We start from the raw sequence: 18223 nt of genomic DNA on the forward strand, positions 1-18223 counted from the left end.
TCCTCCTCGATGTATCCCCATACGCAGCTCTGCTGGACTGGTGATTTAGCCTAGGGCGTGTGGTATTTATACTATGAAGATCGAGTTAGTTTAGGAGTTAATTGGTTGTTAGCCCCGCCTCGGCGGATGCAAAGAGATGCCCAAATATAGGTAATCCGAAGTCCCGTTAGTTAAGTGCTAATTAGGTGCAGCCTTGTATGGTAAAGACTATTGCCAGTGCCCTCTTGATACTGTGCTCAAGACACAGCCCTGGTCCCATCATCTTTGCCCCTCTACCACTGTACCTGTGCATTATGCCCATGTCAGTGGAAGAGCCCCAAATTCTGTGCCAGGGTCCCAATGTGCTTGTGTGTCTGTCACTTAAGCAGCCAGTGTACCTCAGTTTGACATTAATACTGTCCCTGTCTTCATGCCCCTAATTTAACCATGATGCCAAAAACATGGATTGATTTACGAACAATGAATGCTAAAAACGTTAAGGCAGTGCATTCAGCGATTTAGCTCCTGTCTTATTTGACCTGCTTTAATGACTCTTGGATTCCCCAAGGGATAGCTATTTTATAATATTATTGTTTTTTCTGTGCACACTTTGAGCCATGCCAGGTGTTTATGAGGGGCTTTGATTGAGCACACCAGCGCTAAGGTTGAAGCTGAACAAAGTGCCTGTCAGTGGGTTGGCCTCTCTGCAGAACATACAGAACAGGGTTTGTATATTCCAATTGCAACTGAAATTCTGTGCAAATGATTGTGAAGGGGGTATTAAGATGTCAAAATATTTGCAAGGCAAAAGTTAGGGAAAATAAAGTGCTTACATTTGAGGGAGTGCAGTGTATGTTTGGGGGCTGTGAAGTGAGGGAGATGCAAGAAAGAAGTGTATTCGGCAAAGAGTGAAAAGAGGGTGCTGAAGAGCAAAGAGAGGTGGTAGAAGATATGCAGATGGAAGAGATATGGAGAATAAGAGGATACATATCTAACATAAAGCGCACATAACTGAAGACCAAAACTCCTTCCAGAGGTCTCAATGCTATTTAACTCACAGACTTACAAATTCAGAATTGACACATTTCAAATGTAAATCATTTATAACAAATCCTTGTTGTTACTCATTTATCTTGGACATCTAACAACCATTGACAAAGCCAATCATACTGACAGTTTTAGGTGTATGTCAGGTGTTGTGTCATTTATCTGGATGCAATTACATCTCGGAGAGAAACCAAAATACTGTTCTGGTGGCACACTATGCGTATCACAAAAATGTTTTTGACATGTTCCTTTATAGAGAACCCCCACTTTTTAAATCACACTCAAAGACCTGTCTGCACATATTTCTATATTACTGTTTGCAGCTATGGGTGCTTCCCGAAGCCTGGTTAGAGCACTTGTTTCCAAAGTTAATGCTGCATGCATTAATGCAGTAAGATACAGGGCAGTTTTTAATGTGTTTAACATTTCAAGACTACATGTTACCACTGCTGTTTAAGCCTTGCTTTATCACTACATTAATTTGCTTTACATGCACCATTTGCCAATATTTTTTCATTTTTTTCTGCGGAGAGGATCCCACCCTGGACCCCAGTTATGTCCATTAGACTTGTTTGTGTTGCTTGCTATATAAAAGTCATGCCCAGCGTTTACGCCTCACTACCTTCAAATATCACCAGCAGCCACTGTGCAAGGGTTCATTTAATAGTTCCAAGTCCGCATCCTGTGCTCATTTGATACATTGATTCCAACTATTCCTCAATTGTCTCTCTTCATTCCAAAATTCAGTGCAAAGTTATTATTAAAAGATGCCTCATATTCACGTTGGTGCAACGGTTTGGTGCTTCAGGGGTTAAGCTATGGATGCCAGACAGCAACTTATATTGTATGAGTTGCCTCTCCCTTGGAGACAAACATCTGTGGCAACTGAAAGGCGATTTCTGCACCTATGTGCTTTTGAAAGTAGTATTTATTTAAAAATTGTAGTATACTCATGTAGATGTAGAGGCTGCCCGAGTAGTGTGAATGAAGGCTGCTATTATTTAGTGGCTTTATTATCTCATTATTTTTAATTCTTCATCAAAGATTTCTAAAGGCATAGCTAATATTTGTTTCATATCTAAGCAGTTTCTTGGTGTTTAAATAAAACAAACAAACACCAAATAAATATATTAGCCTACTAAGGTAGCTCTAAGAGCTTAAAGCAATTTTTCCATTAAAATGACATCCAGTAAATCTGACTTTTACCCAGTGTTTAATAATAGTGCCAAGTCTCTCCTCAGGAGGACTCTGCAGCTTGCACCGCACATTGTCTCTGCCAAGCTGTCAATGACAGTACCTACACAAATGCTAACCATCACATTCATACAAGTGTGACAATTCTGACTATTTCAGGCCCCCATAGCTATAAGAATAGTTTGGGTGACAGGTAGTAGTCACTTTAATGTATATTGAATTAATAATTAACTTTTTTGTGCCCATCTCTAAATTCAGAGACAGCGCCACCTTGTGGCAGACTGTCACGAGCACTGCTGTTAAACATTATGTGCTGGCGCCGAGCACCGGAAACCACCGGCTCGTATTAAGCACTGATTTTACACCTCAGAGTGTACTGAACGCTAACATTGTAATGCTGCCCCATCCTAACTCAAAATGTAGAAGAAAGCTAGAAGAGAAGAACCAGGGCTGGCGCTAGGCATGGGCTGTGTGGGCAGCTGCCCAGGGCCTCGCCCTCAGGATCCAGCATGGGGCCCCTCATCGGTGGTGTGTCCTCTTGTTTTCCTGCCGATTCACCTAAAAGCAAAGAGTCTCCTTGCTATTAGGGTCCCTGGGAGGGGCCCCATTTCCTGGGCCTCGCAGAAATGTTGTCGGGAGGCTTAGGGGAGGGAGACACTTCCTCATGTCCCAATTACAAGGAGACCATGCAGAGACTATGCAGGTCGCCCATTGTCAGCATTGTAGAGCCTCCACAGTTTTAACTGTAAGCCCACAAGCAGTTCTCACTCCTTCAGCCCGATAGGAGCTGTAAAAGAGGTGCTTCTAGGAGGCTGAGAGGAGGAGCTGCACAAAGCAGCTTCCGGAGCTGTGTCACTTATGTAAATTAGATGGGCCTCGCATAGTCACTTTTTGGCACGGGCCCAGCAAATCCTAGAATGAGCCCTGGGAAGAACTCACAGGTGGAATAAACACACATACATCTATTTAGCTATTGTGAATCCTCAGCAAGCTAACAAGGCCTCACCAAATGCCTCCAAATCAATCACCTACTCCCAAAAGACAAACTGAGACTCAAAGTATCAGTTCTCCTATTTGTTTAATAATTAATAAAATCAACCAAATCCATTTACCAACCAGAACATGACCATTTCACTGGCAGAGATGACAGGGATTGGACTTTGAGTAAGTAAAAAAAAATAATAATAATAGAAGTGCATCTCCTTCATATCATTGAGATGCAGAATACTATGATGAGAAGACCAATGAAAGCCGGCTAAAAGTTTAAAGTATTATTTTTGCCTTTCACAAAAGAAATAAGGGTTGTCCATTGAAGCGTTTTCGAACACTAGGAACGACATATATGAATCGGACTCCTTTGCTAGTAGCTCTAGAAATAATTATGAGCCATATTATCAAGACCTGCGATAAAATTATCGCCGCTTTAGCGCCTGGAAACTGCTGCTAAAATAGCGATAATAGGCTTGATAATATGTCCTTGTGAATTCCCATAGCAGCCCAGGTTCTGGTGTCAACCTGGGCTTCTATTGGAATTCACAAGGGCATATTATCAAGCCCATTATCACCATTTTAGCGGCAATTTCCTGCAACTAAAGCAGCGATAATTTCATTGCAGGTCTTGATAATATGCCCCAGTGTTTTCCAGCATACTTTCCAGCAGAAGACCCAAAGAGATGTATTCAGTGCACATTCTTTTTAACGGGTCCATGCATCGCCGGATCATAAGAACAAACTGTCACCACCTCTTTACGTTGGAAGGTAATCTGAGGGATATTGCTTCCTGCCCACCTGAATTATTATGGAGTCTGTGGCCCAGCAGTAATTTGATTTGTTATGATTGATTGTTAAATTTGATATCCTTCGATTGCAAACAATTCCACTTTGCCACAAGCACTATTGTTGCTGCGAATGGAGCACCCTGTGAGAAATATATGGTTAATGTAAGGGATGCCAACTATTGCGAAACAATAAAAACTCCTTGAAATTGAATAACGATTGAGACTTGTGAGTTAAAATTTATGACATACCAATTTAATATTGAGCTGAAGTCACATCTCTTTTAAGAACACTACACCAGGATGTAGAAAGAGTCCATTTTCACGACTAAAAATAAGCTACCCCGCTAATCACACATTGACTGTTTCTTTGCCTTAGACCTTGTGGTGTGCTCTGCCCCCTTTCAGCTCGGCTCGCAATGTATAATAATTGGTATATGAGTTATTTGAATGCTTTCCTCTTAAAATGTGTTCTCTTTTGGTGACAGGTTGTGGGCTTCTTTAAAGGGATGTCTTTTCCATTGGCCAGCATTGCGATCTACAACTCTGTTGTGTTTGGCGTCTTCAGTAACACATTAAGGCTCATTAGTCAGCATCGATATGGAAGCCCGAAAAAATCCCCGGCTATATCAGACTTGGCTCTTGCCAGCATGGTGGCAGGCTTTGTTTCAGTAGGAGTTGGCGCTCCAGTGGATCTGATAAAAATCAGATTGCAAATGCAGACTCTATCAACCACTAACGGTAAGACAATGATCATGCTTTGGATTTTATGCATACATTATATTGGGCGCAGTAGGTAATGGCTAATGGTTTTGTTGGATAAAGGGTCTGGTAGAATGGTCAAGCTAGGTGGGCAGTCCCTGCCGCAGAGCCTATGGCCATGAACAGAAGAGTTGACTTCCTGTGCAAGGTTGCAACACAAAAATCCACTTAAAGAATCAGTTAGGGTACAGTTATTTATTGAACTATAAATGTGTCAATTACGGTTAGCGCTCTAAAACATTGGGGCATATTAGCAAGGAATCTCGTTAAAAATTATCGCCATTTTTATCGGCAGGAAACTGTTGATAAAACGGCGATAATAGGCTTGCTAATATGCGTTATAGAATTCCTATAGAATCCCAGGTTAGATGTCCTGCACATCTAACCTGGGAATCTATAGAAATTCTATAACGCATATTAGCAAGCCCATTATCATCGCTTTATCGGCAGTTTCCTGCTGATAAAACAGCGTTAATTTTAACCTGGTTCCTTGCTAATATGCCCCATTATTCCCACACAAGCCATGCAAAGCATAACATGCACACTGAAGCAACGCATGTGACCTCACAAATCTTATACCAATAATTAACAACACCTAAAAGCACAACATGATTAAATAGCAACATATGCTCAAATAATAAATCGTGATGTAACCTTAGTGATAGTATTAATGTTAAAATGATAACTAAACTCACCTCATTATTTACTTTCTAAATTGCATCTGTCTACTAAAGGTTGGTGTCATAAAATTGCATTTAGTGAACAAGCTGTGGTTTGTCTGGTTGATGTGTCCATCATTAAGGGCCTTATTACAAGAACGGCGGTCAAGGACCGCCGGCCTCGCGGTGGCAGTCTGACCACCACTCGCCCACCCTAGTATGAGTGTGGCGGTGGGACTGCCACAAGACTACTGCCTCCACCGGGACCATCTGCCGCTGAGGTCTGACAATGTTCCTGAATATGCTGGTAATGCAGTTACCGGCACAGCCGAGCCTATTCTGACCTGCATATCCACCGCCCTTTTCATGACCCCGCCATGAAAAGGGTAGCGGACATGCAGGTAAGGGGGCCCTAACAGGGGAGGCATATGGAAGGGGGGGGCACGTGTACTGCCCTTCTGGAATTACATCCTCTTTCCTGCATGGTATGGCATGCACAGCAATTTGCATGCCACTCCGTGCAGGAATGTGCTGCTGGCACTCTCACTGCGGCAGTATGCTGGTTAAGCTCTCCTATGAACCTAACACAGTCGCCCGTGAGACTCCTGCAGCACTGCCCGCCCGCACTGGATTACACCCACAATCCAGCGTGTGAGCTCACAACTGTCTTGGCAGTCTTCCTGGACCACAGTGGTGGCAGTTACATTGGAAAACCGCCAAAGTAATATTAAGACCCTAAGTTCATAGACACATAATATATGGTGTTTTGGGAATGTCAGAGTAATGGCATCAAACATGTAAAACTAAACACCTTATCCACAGCACAACACAACACTAAACAATAGTACAACAACAGCGCAACAACTTAACCCAACAACACAACACACCACATTAACACAACACAACTCCACAACATAACAATAGCCTAACAACACACAAAAGGACGCCATAAGGCAACAAAATATAACTTAAAAACACTGCAATACAATAATATAAACAAAGCAACATAGTTCAACTTTACAACACAGCACAACAAAAACAGTAGAAAAACACAACAATACACCAATAAAATACAATATTAGCAGGCCCGACACCATAACACAAACCGCAAAGCTGAACAACACTACACAAGATAAAAACACAAATATTTAAACACAACAATGCAAAATCACAAGATATATCATCAGGACAACACAATAGCATGTCAACAATTAAACATAGCACAAACACAGCTTAGTGATTCAACACACCAACAACACAATTTAGCACCAAAACACAAGAGCTCAAAAATGCAACTTAACATTTCAATAGTGCACACCACCACAAAAGAGTACAAAACAACTCAACATATCAAAAGTCAACAAACTCCATCAACCAGGGTAGGACTAGCCCTTATAAGGGCAGGCCTGGTTGGTCAGTGTATATGCCGGTTTTTAGATGTTTTTGGGCGCTTTTATAGTCTGATGGGAAGTTTTGCTGTTGTTTTCTCAGATATTACAACAAACATTGCCCGCATCAAAGGCTAATGCATGCAGTCTCCCTTAACTTGCAAAACACAGATTTAACGGCCACTTTTTAGTACTCTGATATGCTAATAGGGGCCGCTTTTGAATTGTTGCTCATGCCAATTTCTGCCCCAGTCTGACCCTATCTGCAACACCCTCTGACTTTCATGAAATTACATTTATTATTATGGTCTGCATACAGTACAAACATTTTACCTGAAATTACAATTCTAGGTTACACAGTTTGAGTCTAGGGACCCCTTTGCAATTTACAGTCGTGAAGAAGTCCTGAGCCTGTGACCATGGCCTATATGTACGCAATGGCTTTGGCCGGGGTCCATGGATGTACACTATGTGCCTCAAATGCATTCCACAAGTCCTGTACATATTGTATTCTATTGATATTTATCTTGTGGTTTCCATACCCTTTGAAAGGTCTTTCTGAGTGTCCATCAGGTGTACAATTGAAAGGGGGTTGGTTGGTCTAATTTGCATTGGAAATTTTGAGTACAGTGCATAAAGTCAAGAGGTAATGTTGAATTGTTGTGCAGGACTTCAGATAGCATAGTTGTGGATGTTGCAGAGAGAGATATGGACACAGCTACGGATGCAGGTACCCAGTATCTGTGCATAGAGACTGTTGTAGTAGGGGGATTGCCGTAATTGCCTGTTTACAGGCTACATAAAAGAACACTGTATTGGGATTCTAGAATAATTTTGGTCTCCACCCAGAAGTTCTTTTAGCCTAGCCATATGTTAGCATTAAGATCCATCTGATCTGGAGTGACAGTGGCCAGCTATACTTGTTGTACTACCAGACCTTAGGGCAATTTATCATATTGATTCTTGTCAGTCAGTACCAGCCATCATGTATAATCTATGAGTTAAAACATGATTTGGGAATAGCCTTTTTTTATTGTTTTTCTGAATTATAAGTGGTTGCTGACTATCCTTATTTTGCCAGCTAACATACTCTATTGATTGTCTGTTTCTACTGAGAAAGAGCTTCTGCTTAAACATGTAGTTTAAAATAAGGGACAAAGAAAAACTTTTTTAAAAAGGACAGAAAGCACTTAAAAAAAAAAGAAAAAAGAGGGGTCCAGAGCCTGGGAGTCAGTGCATTTTCTATTTGTAATGTAGTAGGGGACGGGGTTGTGCATGGGGCCCACTCCCTGATGAGTTACATGCCTGGGGTGGAGCCCACATCTCCACGGAGAATGCCTTGTGTTTGATGGGGTCCTGGAACGCCAAAGCAAAGAGAACAGTGGTATATGCAAATCAGTCTTCACCCTGTTCCCCATGGGAGCAGTCCAGCCCAAACTGCCAGATCCACCCCGGACGGGAAACAAGCCTACTAGAACTGGTTTCAGGATATCACCCCTCCTCAGCCAGGATTGCTTGACTCCAGTGGCATGGTGAGCACAGGACGCATGTTTGGGCATCTCTATCCCACTTAGGGCGACAAATGCAAAAAAGAACAATTGATGGACAGAATGTTGAAAAAATATCAAACACTTACCCCCAGTACAGAGATCTGACCCTAAATCTATCACTGTTTTGCTCACCACACCATTCCAGTTTGGACCCAGCCATAAGCAAATCAGGCTTCACCCTGTTCCCCATGGGAATAGGGCCGCGTGAGCTGCCAGACCAGATCCTACTCGGACAGGAAACAAGCATCCTAGGACTGGTTTTAGGGTATCTTCCTTCATCTGCCAGGACAGCTTAACTCCGGTGGAATGGTGAGCATGGGTCCCCTGTCTGGGCATACCCATCCCACTTAGGGCAACACATGCAAACATACCAATTGATGGATGGATTACTTAACAATGTCAAACACTCACCCCTGTACAGAGATCTGAGTCTAAACCAATCATGTTATTGCTCACCACTCCATTCCAGATTGGACCCAGCCATATCCAAATCAGTCTTTACCGTGCTCCCCATTGGAACAGTCCAGCTCGAACTGCAAGGCCAGGTCTTCCCTAGACTCTGGTTTCATGGTGAACACCAGACCCACGTCTGGGCATACCCGTCCCACTTAGGGCGAGAGATGCAAAAAGAACAATTGATGGACGGAATGCTGAACAATGTCAAACACTAACCCCCGCACAGAGAAAGTCCATTGTTTTTCAGATGTATGTTTGATTTGTTCAACATTCTGTCTATCATCTGTTCTTTTTGCTTTTGTCACCCTAAGTGGAAAGTGTATGCCAAGACTTGGGACCTGTGCTCACTGTGCCACTTGATTCGAGATAACCTGGCTGTTGAGGGGTGATACCCCGAACCCGGTCCTTGGATGCTTGTTTTGGTCCAGGGAGGGCCTGGCCTGGCAGTTCAGGCTGGACTTGGAGAACAAGGTCAAGACTGATTTTCATATGGCTAGGTCAAAACTGAGGTGGCGTGGTAACACAAAAATGATGGATTAAACCCAGATCTGGGATTGGGTGGTGAATGTTTGATTTGTTCAGCTTTCTTTCCATCATCTGTTCATTTTGCTTTTGTCGCTGTCAGTGGGAAGGGTATGCCCAGAATTGGGTCCCATGCTCACTGTGCCACTGGATGCAAGGTGGCCTGGCTAATGAGGGGTGATGCCCCGAAACCGGTCTCAGGATGCTTGTTTCTGGTCCACGGTGGACCTGGCCTGGCAGTTTGGGCTAGACTGTTTCCATGGGGGAGCATGGTCAAGACTAATATGCATACGGAGGGGGCCAAACTGGGGAGGTGTAGTGATCAAAAACACAATGGATTAAACCCAGATCTGCGACTGGGGGTGAATGTTTGATTTGTTGTGCAATCCATCCATCATAGGTTCTTTTTGCTTTTTTAGCCCTAAGTGAGAAGGGTAAGCCCAGACGTGGGACCTGTGTTCACTGGACTGTTCCCATAAGGAGCAGGGTCAAACCTGATTTGCATAGGCTGCGTCTAAATTGGGGAGGTGTGGGGAGTAAAAAACAATTAAGCCCAGATCTGTGACCAAGGGTGAATGTTTGATTTCTTCGGCATTCTCTCCATCATTTGTTCTGTTTACTTTTAGAAAGTCGGCATTTCTTGGCCTAGCCATTTGGTGCCTGCAGCCTGTTCCTGGGTCCCATGGCTTGGTGTAGTTTGCCTTTGAGTATTCATCCAAGACAACTACATAGTAGAGTAACTACATGTGACGGATAGGCCGTCTGAGGCAGGATAGAGGTGGGGTGAAGCTGTACACAGCCCTACATGTACAATACCAAAATTGAAACAGCGAGACCATACAAACACACCACTGTGTGTATGTGATGCACCTCCCCTTGAAGGAAGAAACAGAAGTTGCCCACAAAAGTACCCCACAAAGAGTCCAGATACTTGAAATATTATGCTCCAATGGTGTGCACCTCCACCACTCCCGCTGTCTCCAGAGAGCAGTCTTCATGACCAAAAATAAATTATTCACAACTGTGGATTGCACCACCAAACTCAGGTTCCACCAATGAGTGGGTCCATCCAATGTTGTTAATGTTAAATTTCTTGATTCTTCTTTTGTGATAAAAAACAGTCAAGCAGCTAATGCGTTTTGTCCAGCTTCTGTGGACTTCATCAGGGCTCATTTCTAGATTTAGATTTCAAGTTTATTACTCTGTAAGAAGTTGCAAACATGCTGTGATATTCAGTATGTTCTCCGCGTTCAGATTATACCCTCCCATGTCCAGGGTGGTTCAATAGTAAATGGCTCCTGTGCCGTAATGGATTTCAATTGTTGGATGCCAGCAATCCGCGTCTTACTTCATGCTCTCAAAAGAAGATTAAAGAAATGTAACATTAACACGATTGGTTGGACACAGCCCTTCCATGTACTTCAATGGGCTGTACCCTGCTCTCACACAAAGAACTTCACAATATCCTTTTGTGCCCACAGACAGACTGGGGCCAGGGCAGGGAGACAGGACATTTCAGACACCTTTGTGAGAAGAAAACTCCATATGTTTCTCCCACTTCAGAGGGGGCACCAGAAAATAGGACCCTCAGACCTACTCTTCAGTTCACTCCTGAACCTGACTAAGGACTATCTGCTGCTCTTGGCTACTGTGTACTTCAAAAGGACTACTTTGCTGCATGAAGTAGGACTGCTCTGCTGCCTGATTTGAGCCCCCCAGTGGTCTGCCCTGTTCCTTGATCCCTGTTTTGCTACTTGGACCAAGGCCTTCAACAGTGACTCCAAGTGCTAGTTGGCTGGCCTCCTGATCAGAGCCTCAGGGACAAGAAGGCTCCAACTGTCTTGAACCTGCACCTGGACCCTGTCTGAGTAAACCTTGAACCTCCAAGTAGTACCTCTCCAGTACCGGACATTTGGAAGGGGTGCTAAAGGTGCCCAGATACCCCAAATTCAAAACCTAGGACTTTGAAATATTTGTCCAAAAATTGCTCTGAGAACCAGGAGGATCCTGGGACCTGTTCGCTTGTCGATCCACACAAGGCCATTTATTTGTCAGCATGATTTAGCGGCAGTTCCCGCTATGTTCTTCTCTGCAGTAGCCAAACCTGTTCAGCATCTCCTTGCAGAAGCAGTATCTAGCGTCTTAGAGCCTTGTTGGTTACAGCCTGCAGCTACGTTCCACTAGAGATTTTGGACTTTCAAAAAAGAGACAAAGTCCGAATGTAGGAGTAGTCACTGTGACTTAGTCCAGTGACACCCGACAATGACGCCCCCTGCCCGGACACTGCCAGGCACCTTGCCCCACAACTTTACAATCTCAGACTTGTAAATTTATTTCAAAGTCCGAAGGTATGCAGAGACCGGGCCAAATCCACTGGATGTATTAGCTAATAAGGCAGGGTGCTGTATAAATAAAAGGTGGAATATGTATTTTTTTCAAGTTTTACATGTCCTGGTGGTATCAAACACACAATTTTTTTTTCTCGCTAATGTGAGGCCTCATCTATTTCTATCCAATGCCTTCCTACTGGTAAAGTTAGTTTTTACATTACTGTTTTATAAATGTCACTTCTAGAACGTAGGTATTTTTCTGCTCTTACAGTTCTGTGTACATGCCGCCTGTCTCCAACACCCATGTAGACTTTGTTACAGCAACACTTTCTGCCTTCCCTGTCCCTGCCCACACTAGTGCAGAAACTACTTAACAGATTTTATGCAATTCGCATTCTTACCTTTATCTTCAGGGCTATCCATCTGCTGTTGATTCATAAACATTTCTCTCCTGGCAGCTTTTTAAACAACTTTTACAGCGGGCTTATAATCATTTTCCTCAGAGATCCTCTCCCATCAAATGTTCTTTTTACTCACACTGGGCACTTACACCCTGAAAGATAAACACACCAAAAGTCTCCCGCAAGGAAAACATTTTTAAACAGTGGAGGGAACAGAATAGAGGGAGAAAAGAGACCAAAACTGTTGACACTTTTATCTGTTACTCAAAGAAACACAGTCATTATGCAAATGTAACAAAACATATCTGCACATCACCATTAATAGTCCAATCAAAATACAGTCATTGATCAATATTTCAAAATAATTTCCCTCTGTCCTGGTACATCCTGCCAATCAGACGCTCCACTCACAATACCTTGGGATGATGTCTTCTATTTGGAAAACAATCTCCTCCTGGCACAGGCTCTTCTGCATGGATTATAATCCTCCGTAAGCATAAATCACTGCCAGTGTAATATTACTGACACAAAGTAACTTGATTACTTCTGAGTCCCCTGTTTTACTACCAGCTTATATGTCTATGTACAGCTCAATCCTCTATTTCACTAGTAGCTATATTCTAAACTTTGAAAGGACATGGGGGCAAGGTACTCAGCTCACTTACCAGTGACATTTAACGCATCTCACTTCTGACGACATTTGTTGGGGAAATAAATACTTTTGCACCCTCCTAGGGACAGTAAAAGAAACACAATATTGTAGTTTGCTCAGGAACAAATGAAATGTGTTTGTCTGTATTCATGCATTCTCGGTGGCCAGCAAGGAAGTCAGTGCACACACTGATACTCTCAGCCTCCTTCTTCACTGAGTTACTGGTTTCTGGGTCGTATATACACTATTATTCCACCCTGGCAGAACTAAAAGGGGCATTGTGCCAAATCTGGTCAACAGAGAGATGCAAGATCGGCACTGTGCCAGTTATACACTGTGCAGATTATAATACATACGTACAGTGTAAGCAGAAATTAACAGCCTGATGATCAAGCTAAAATGGTAGTCAGAAAATAAAGGGATCTCTAAATTGGTTCTGAACAGCTTGAAGCTTATCCAGGCAAGGTCTAATGTGTATTAAGTGCATGGATATGGAGATATATACTTTTCCTAAACATTGTGAACAAGTGAATGACGAAAGAAAGGCAGACGAGAACAGTATGAAATGAAACTGTGTGATCTAAAACATGAACAACATCATAAACAATGGCAAATGTAGATGGTAATACCAAGAATGAATGTGAAGTAATGTGTGTGAAATAAGGAGAGAAAGTACAGCTGTGTAAAACAACAGTGCTCACATGTTCGGCTGAATGTTTCTTCTAGTTAACTTTGGTGCAGGCCAATGTACATCATTGGGGTTAAGGTCTCTTTTATTTATTGTTTTTCACACTGATTTGTTCTCATAACGTTTGCACCTTGATCTTCTTTTCTCTGATCACCGTGTTCCGTCCATTTGCTTTTCACGATCCAATCGGGGTCTATCACCACTGTTTAGAGCAGAGGTCTTCAAACTTTTTGATGCCGAGACCCCCTTGTAAAACCTTTTTAGGCGTAAGGACCCCCTTCCGACAAAAGATTCTAGAAACTGGTACTCCTCATCATAAACAACTATCGACAACCATAAATGCGCCTGTTAGACCTCATCACATCCATCCATCCATCATTCATCCACCCACACTTCCACACATCCATCCATCCTTCATCCATCCACCCTTTCATCCTTCTATCCATACATCCATCCTTCATCCACCCACCCTTTCATCCATCCATCCACCCATCCATCATTCATCCCCCACCTTTTCACACATCCATCCACCCATCATTCATCCATGCAACCTTTTATCCATCCATACATCCTTCATCCATCCACCTTTCCATCCTTCCATCCATACATCCATCCTTTACCTATCCACCCGTCCATCCATCCACCCATCATTCTTCCACCCACCTTTTCACACATCCATCCATCATTCATCCATGCAACCTTTTATCCATCCATCCATACATCCATACATCCATCCATCCATCCATCCTTCCTTCATCCATCCACCCTTTCATCCTTCCATCCATACATCCATCCTTCATCCATACAACCTTTCATTAATCCATCCACCCTTTCATTATTCCATCCATATATCCATCCACCCTTTCATCTATACATCCATCCTTCATCCACCCACCCTTTCATCCATCCATCCACCCACCCATCCATCATTTATCCCCCACCTTTTCACACATCCATCCATGCATCCATCATTCATCCATGCAACCTTTTATCCATCCATACATCCATCCTTCATCCATCCATCCACACGTTCATCCTTCCATCCTTCCATCCATCCTTCATCCATCCACCCTTACATCCATCCATTCACCCATCACTCATCCACCCACCTTTTCACAAATCCATCCATCATTCATCCATGCAACCTTTTATCCATCCATACATCCATCCCTCATCCATCTACCCTTTCATCCTTCCATCCACCCTTTCATCCATCCACCCTTTCATCCATCCATCCTCCATCCACCCACCTTTTCACACATCCATCCATCCTTCATCCATCCATCCACCCTTTCATCTTTACATCCATCCACTCATCATTCATCCACCCACCTTTTCACACATCCGTCCACCCTTTCATCCTTCCATCCGTCCATCCATACAGCCATCCACCCTTTCATCCATCCATCCATACATCCTTCATCCGTCCACCCTTTCATCCATCCATCCACCCATCATTCATTCACCCACCTTGTCTGTGCCTCTCTCATGGGGGGTCAGTATCTCTCTGCTTCGTCTTCCTCTCTCATGGGAGGGCATCTCTGTGCCTCCCTGCTTGGGGGGGGGGGGGGGAGGGGGGAGGGTCACAGCCGGCTGTGAAAACATCTCACTGTGAAGAACAGACTCTCAGCCACATTTCTCCTGCACAGGCGCCAGGTATGAGGGCTCGTGGGACTTGAACCAATGATATGATTGTAATGTCCTTCTGCTGTCCTTCTGCTGTTTACTGTGTATTTGTAAAGCGCTCTGATACCTACGGGTTAAATTAGCGCTATATAAAACGTTAAAAGTAAAAGTAAACCCACAGCTAATTCCATTGAACTCGAAGGGCTACAGCCTCCTCCCCCCCCCCCCCCCCCCCCTCAGCTCGTGTATGTCAGCCTGGCTGAAACAGCTTGGACACACACAAAGGCACACCAGAGTACTATCACAGGTCTTTAAAAGACCTTTACTTGTTAACGAGGCTTTGATGTTTTTCACACCTTGGTGTGAATTAGGCGGCCTCCGCCTTGAGCACCCTCGATCAGCCCGAACTGCACTCTGGCAGAATCTGCGACCCCCTTCCCAGGACTCCACGACCCCCCTGGGGGTCGCGCCCCACAGATTGAAGACCTCTGGTTTAGAGACTCGTTCTCCTATTCATTACACGGGCATGTTTTCTTGCCATTAATATTTTCACTTGTCAGTGCAAACCATTTTCCATACATCAGCATGTTTTTTTGAAGACGATCTTGGTTTTTAGGTCTTGTGTTTGGCAGCGCATGCGCTGTCTCAGCGAGACCTTAAGTAATCTCTATATATTGGCAAGCAGCCGTTAGTTTCTCCTGCTGCTTGCCATTGGCTTAGTGTCCTTTTTGCATTTCTTTCCTTTATTTTCATTGGCTGTTGATGTACAACTGACATCTGTGTAGTCCGGAAGCAGCGGCCACCAACTACAGTTTTAGTCTGCACTGTTGGGACTTTTTCTTTGTCTTGTGCACCGCTGCCTGACCTAAGGATGCTTGATTCCGGTCCATGGAAGACATGGCTTGGCAGTATGGGGTGGACTGTTCCCATGAGGCACAGGGCCATGACTGATTTGCATATGGCCATGTCTGATCTGGGGTGGTTTGGTGAGCAACGTATTGATGGATTTAACCCAGATCTGTGACTGGGGGTGACTGTTCTGCCATTGTGCAACATTCCATTCATCATCTTGTGTGTTTTTCTGTTCACCCTATGTGGTAAGGGTATGCCCAGAAGTGGTTCCCGTGCTCACTACGCCACTGGAGTCAAGCTATCCTGGCTGAAGACGGCTGATAGCCAGAAACCGGTCCTAGGATGCTTGATTCTGGTTCAGGGAAGACATGGCTTGGCAGTTTGGGCTGGACAGTTCCCATGAGGCACAGGACCATGACTGATTTGCATATGGCCATGTCCGAACTGGGGTGGATTGGTGAGCAAAATATCGATGGATTTAACCCAGATCTGTTACTGGGGGTGAATTTTCTCCCATTGTGCAAAATTCCGTTCATCATCTTGTGTGTTTTGCTGTTCACCCTATGTGGGAAGGGTATGCCCAGACGTGGGTCCCGTGCTCACTACGCCACTGGAGTCAAGCTATCCTGGCTGAAGATGGCTGATAGCCAGAAACCGGTCCTAGGATGCTTGATTCTGGTTCAGGGAAGACATGGCTTGGCAGTTTGGGCTGGACAGTTCCCATGAGGCACAGGACCATGACTGATTTGCATATGGCCATGTCCGAACTGGGGTGGCTTGGTGAGCAAAATATCGATGGATTTAACCCAGATCTGTGACTGGGGGTGAATTTTCTGCCATTGTGCAACATTCCGTTCATCATCTTGTGTGTTTTGCTGTTCACCCTATGTGGGAACGGTATGCCCACACGTGGGTCCCGTGCTCACTACGCCACTGGAGTCAAGCTATCCTGGCTGAAGACGGCTGATAGCCAGAAACCGGTCCTAGGATGCCTGATTCCGGTCCAGGGAAGACATGGCTTGGCAGTTTGGGCTGGACTGTTCCCATGAGGCACAGGGCCATGACTGCATATGGCCATGTCTGAACTGGGGTGGCTTGGTGAGCAAAATATCGATGGATTTAACCCAGATCTGTGACTGGGGGTGAATGTTCTGCCATTGTGCAACATGCAGTTCATCATCTTGTGTGTTTTGCTGTTCACCCTATGTGGGAAGGGTATGCCCAGACGTGGTTCACGTGCTCACTACGCCACTGGAGTCAAGCTATCCTGGCTGAAGATGGCTGATACCCAGAAACCTGTCCTATGATGCTTGATTCCGGTTCAGGGAAGACATGGCTTAGCAGTTAAGGCTGGACTGTTCCCATGAGGCACAGGGCCATGACTGATTTGCATATGGCCATGTCTGAACTGGGGTGGCTTGGTAAGGAAAATATTAATGGATTTAACCCAGATCTGTGACTGGGGGTGAATGTTCTGCCATTGTGCAACATTCCGTTCATCATCTTGTGTGTTTTGCTGTTCACCCTATGTGAAAAGGGTATGCCCAGGCGTGGGTCCAGTGCTCACTATGCCACTGGAGTCAAGCTATCCTGGCTGAAGACAGCTGATAGCCAGAAACCGGTTCTAGGATGCTTGATTCCGGTCCAGGGAAGACATGGCTTGGCAGTTTGGGCTGGACTGTTCCCATGAGGCCCAGGGCCATGACTGATTTGCATATGGCCATGTCGGAACCGGGGTGGCTTAGTGAGCAAAATATCGATGGATTTAACCCAGATCTGTGACTGGGGGTGAATGTTCTGCCATTGTGAAACATTCCGTTCATCATCTTGTGTGTTTTGCTGACCTAAACATGGCAGCGGCGCATGCTCAAGGTGCCGGTGTGCGCGAGGGGTGGGCAGCGCATGCTGCTTGTTGTTATTTTTGTTTGAGCCTTCTTCACTCGCCGTGACGCCATGATGCCATGACGCCGGAATGGAGGGAAGATGTCAGCCACGGAGGAACCCGAGCCAATGCTGCTTGAGGAACAGCCGGCGCTGAGAGCGGGGTTTCGTCTCATCCCCACGCCCCCGGAGCCGCCTGTGAAGCTGCATCACCCCGCCTGCGGCCCTCAGCAGCTGCGCTGGTCCGAGGACTACCGTGTGTCGGTGTGCACGAGTCGTGGGGTCTGTGCTGGAGCAGACCTGCGACATCAATTCTAGCTCCTCCGACCTGGTCCTGCACCGTACGGCCGTCCCCGCACCGGAGCACGCCTGCACTCTGAAGGTGAGCCCGGCACATGCGGCCCCTTCTTACAGTACTGTTCAATGCTGATTGTGGTGGACACCGTTAGCATGGCTCTCTT

The 18223-nt window shown here is 44.8% G+C and overlaps 1 protein-coding gene across 1 annotated transcript in view; it reads left to right on the top strand.

The window, feature by feature from the left end:
- SLC25A48 (solute carrier family 25 member 48) overlaps positions 1-18223 on the top strand; it is a 249519-nt gene that overhangs the window by 142816 nt on the left and 88480 nt on the right. Inside the window, exon 4 of the mRNA XM_086931515.1 lies at positions 4484-4736. Within this exon, the coding sequence (XP_086787641.1) occupies positions 4484-4736 (253 nt within the window). The remainder of the gene's footprint in view (positions 1-4483; positions 4737-18223) is intronic.

This window comes from Lissotriton vulgaris, chromosome 7 (assembly GCF_964263255.1).
Source record: "Lissotriton vulgaris chromosome 7, aLisVul1.2, whole genome shotgun sequence".
NCBI classification, from domain to species: domain Eukaryota; kingdom Metazoa; phylum Chordata; class Amphibia; order Caudata; family Salamandridae; genus Lissotriton; species Lissotriton vulgaris.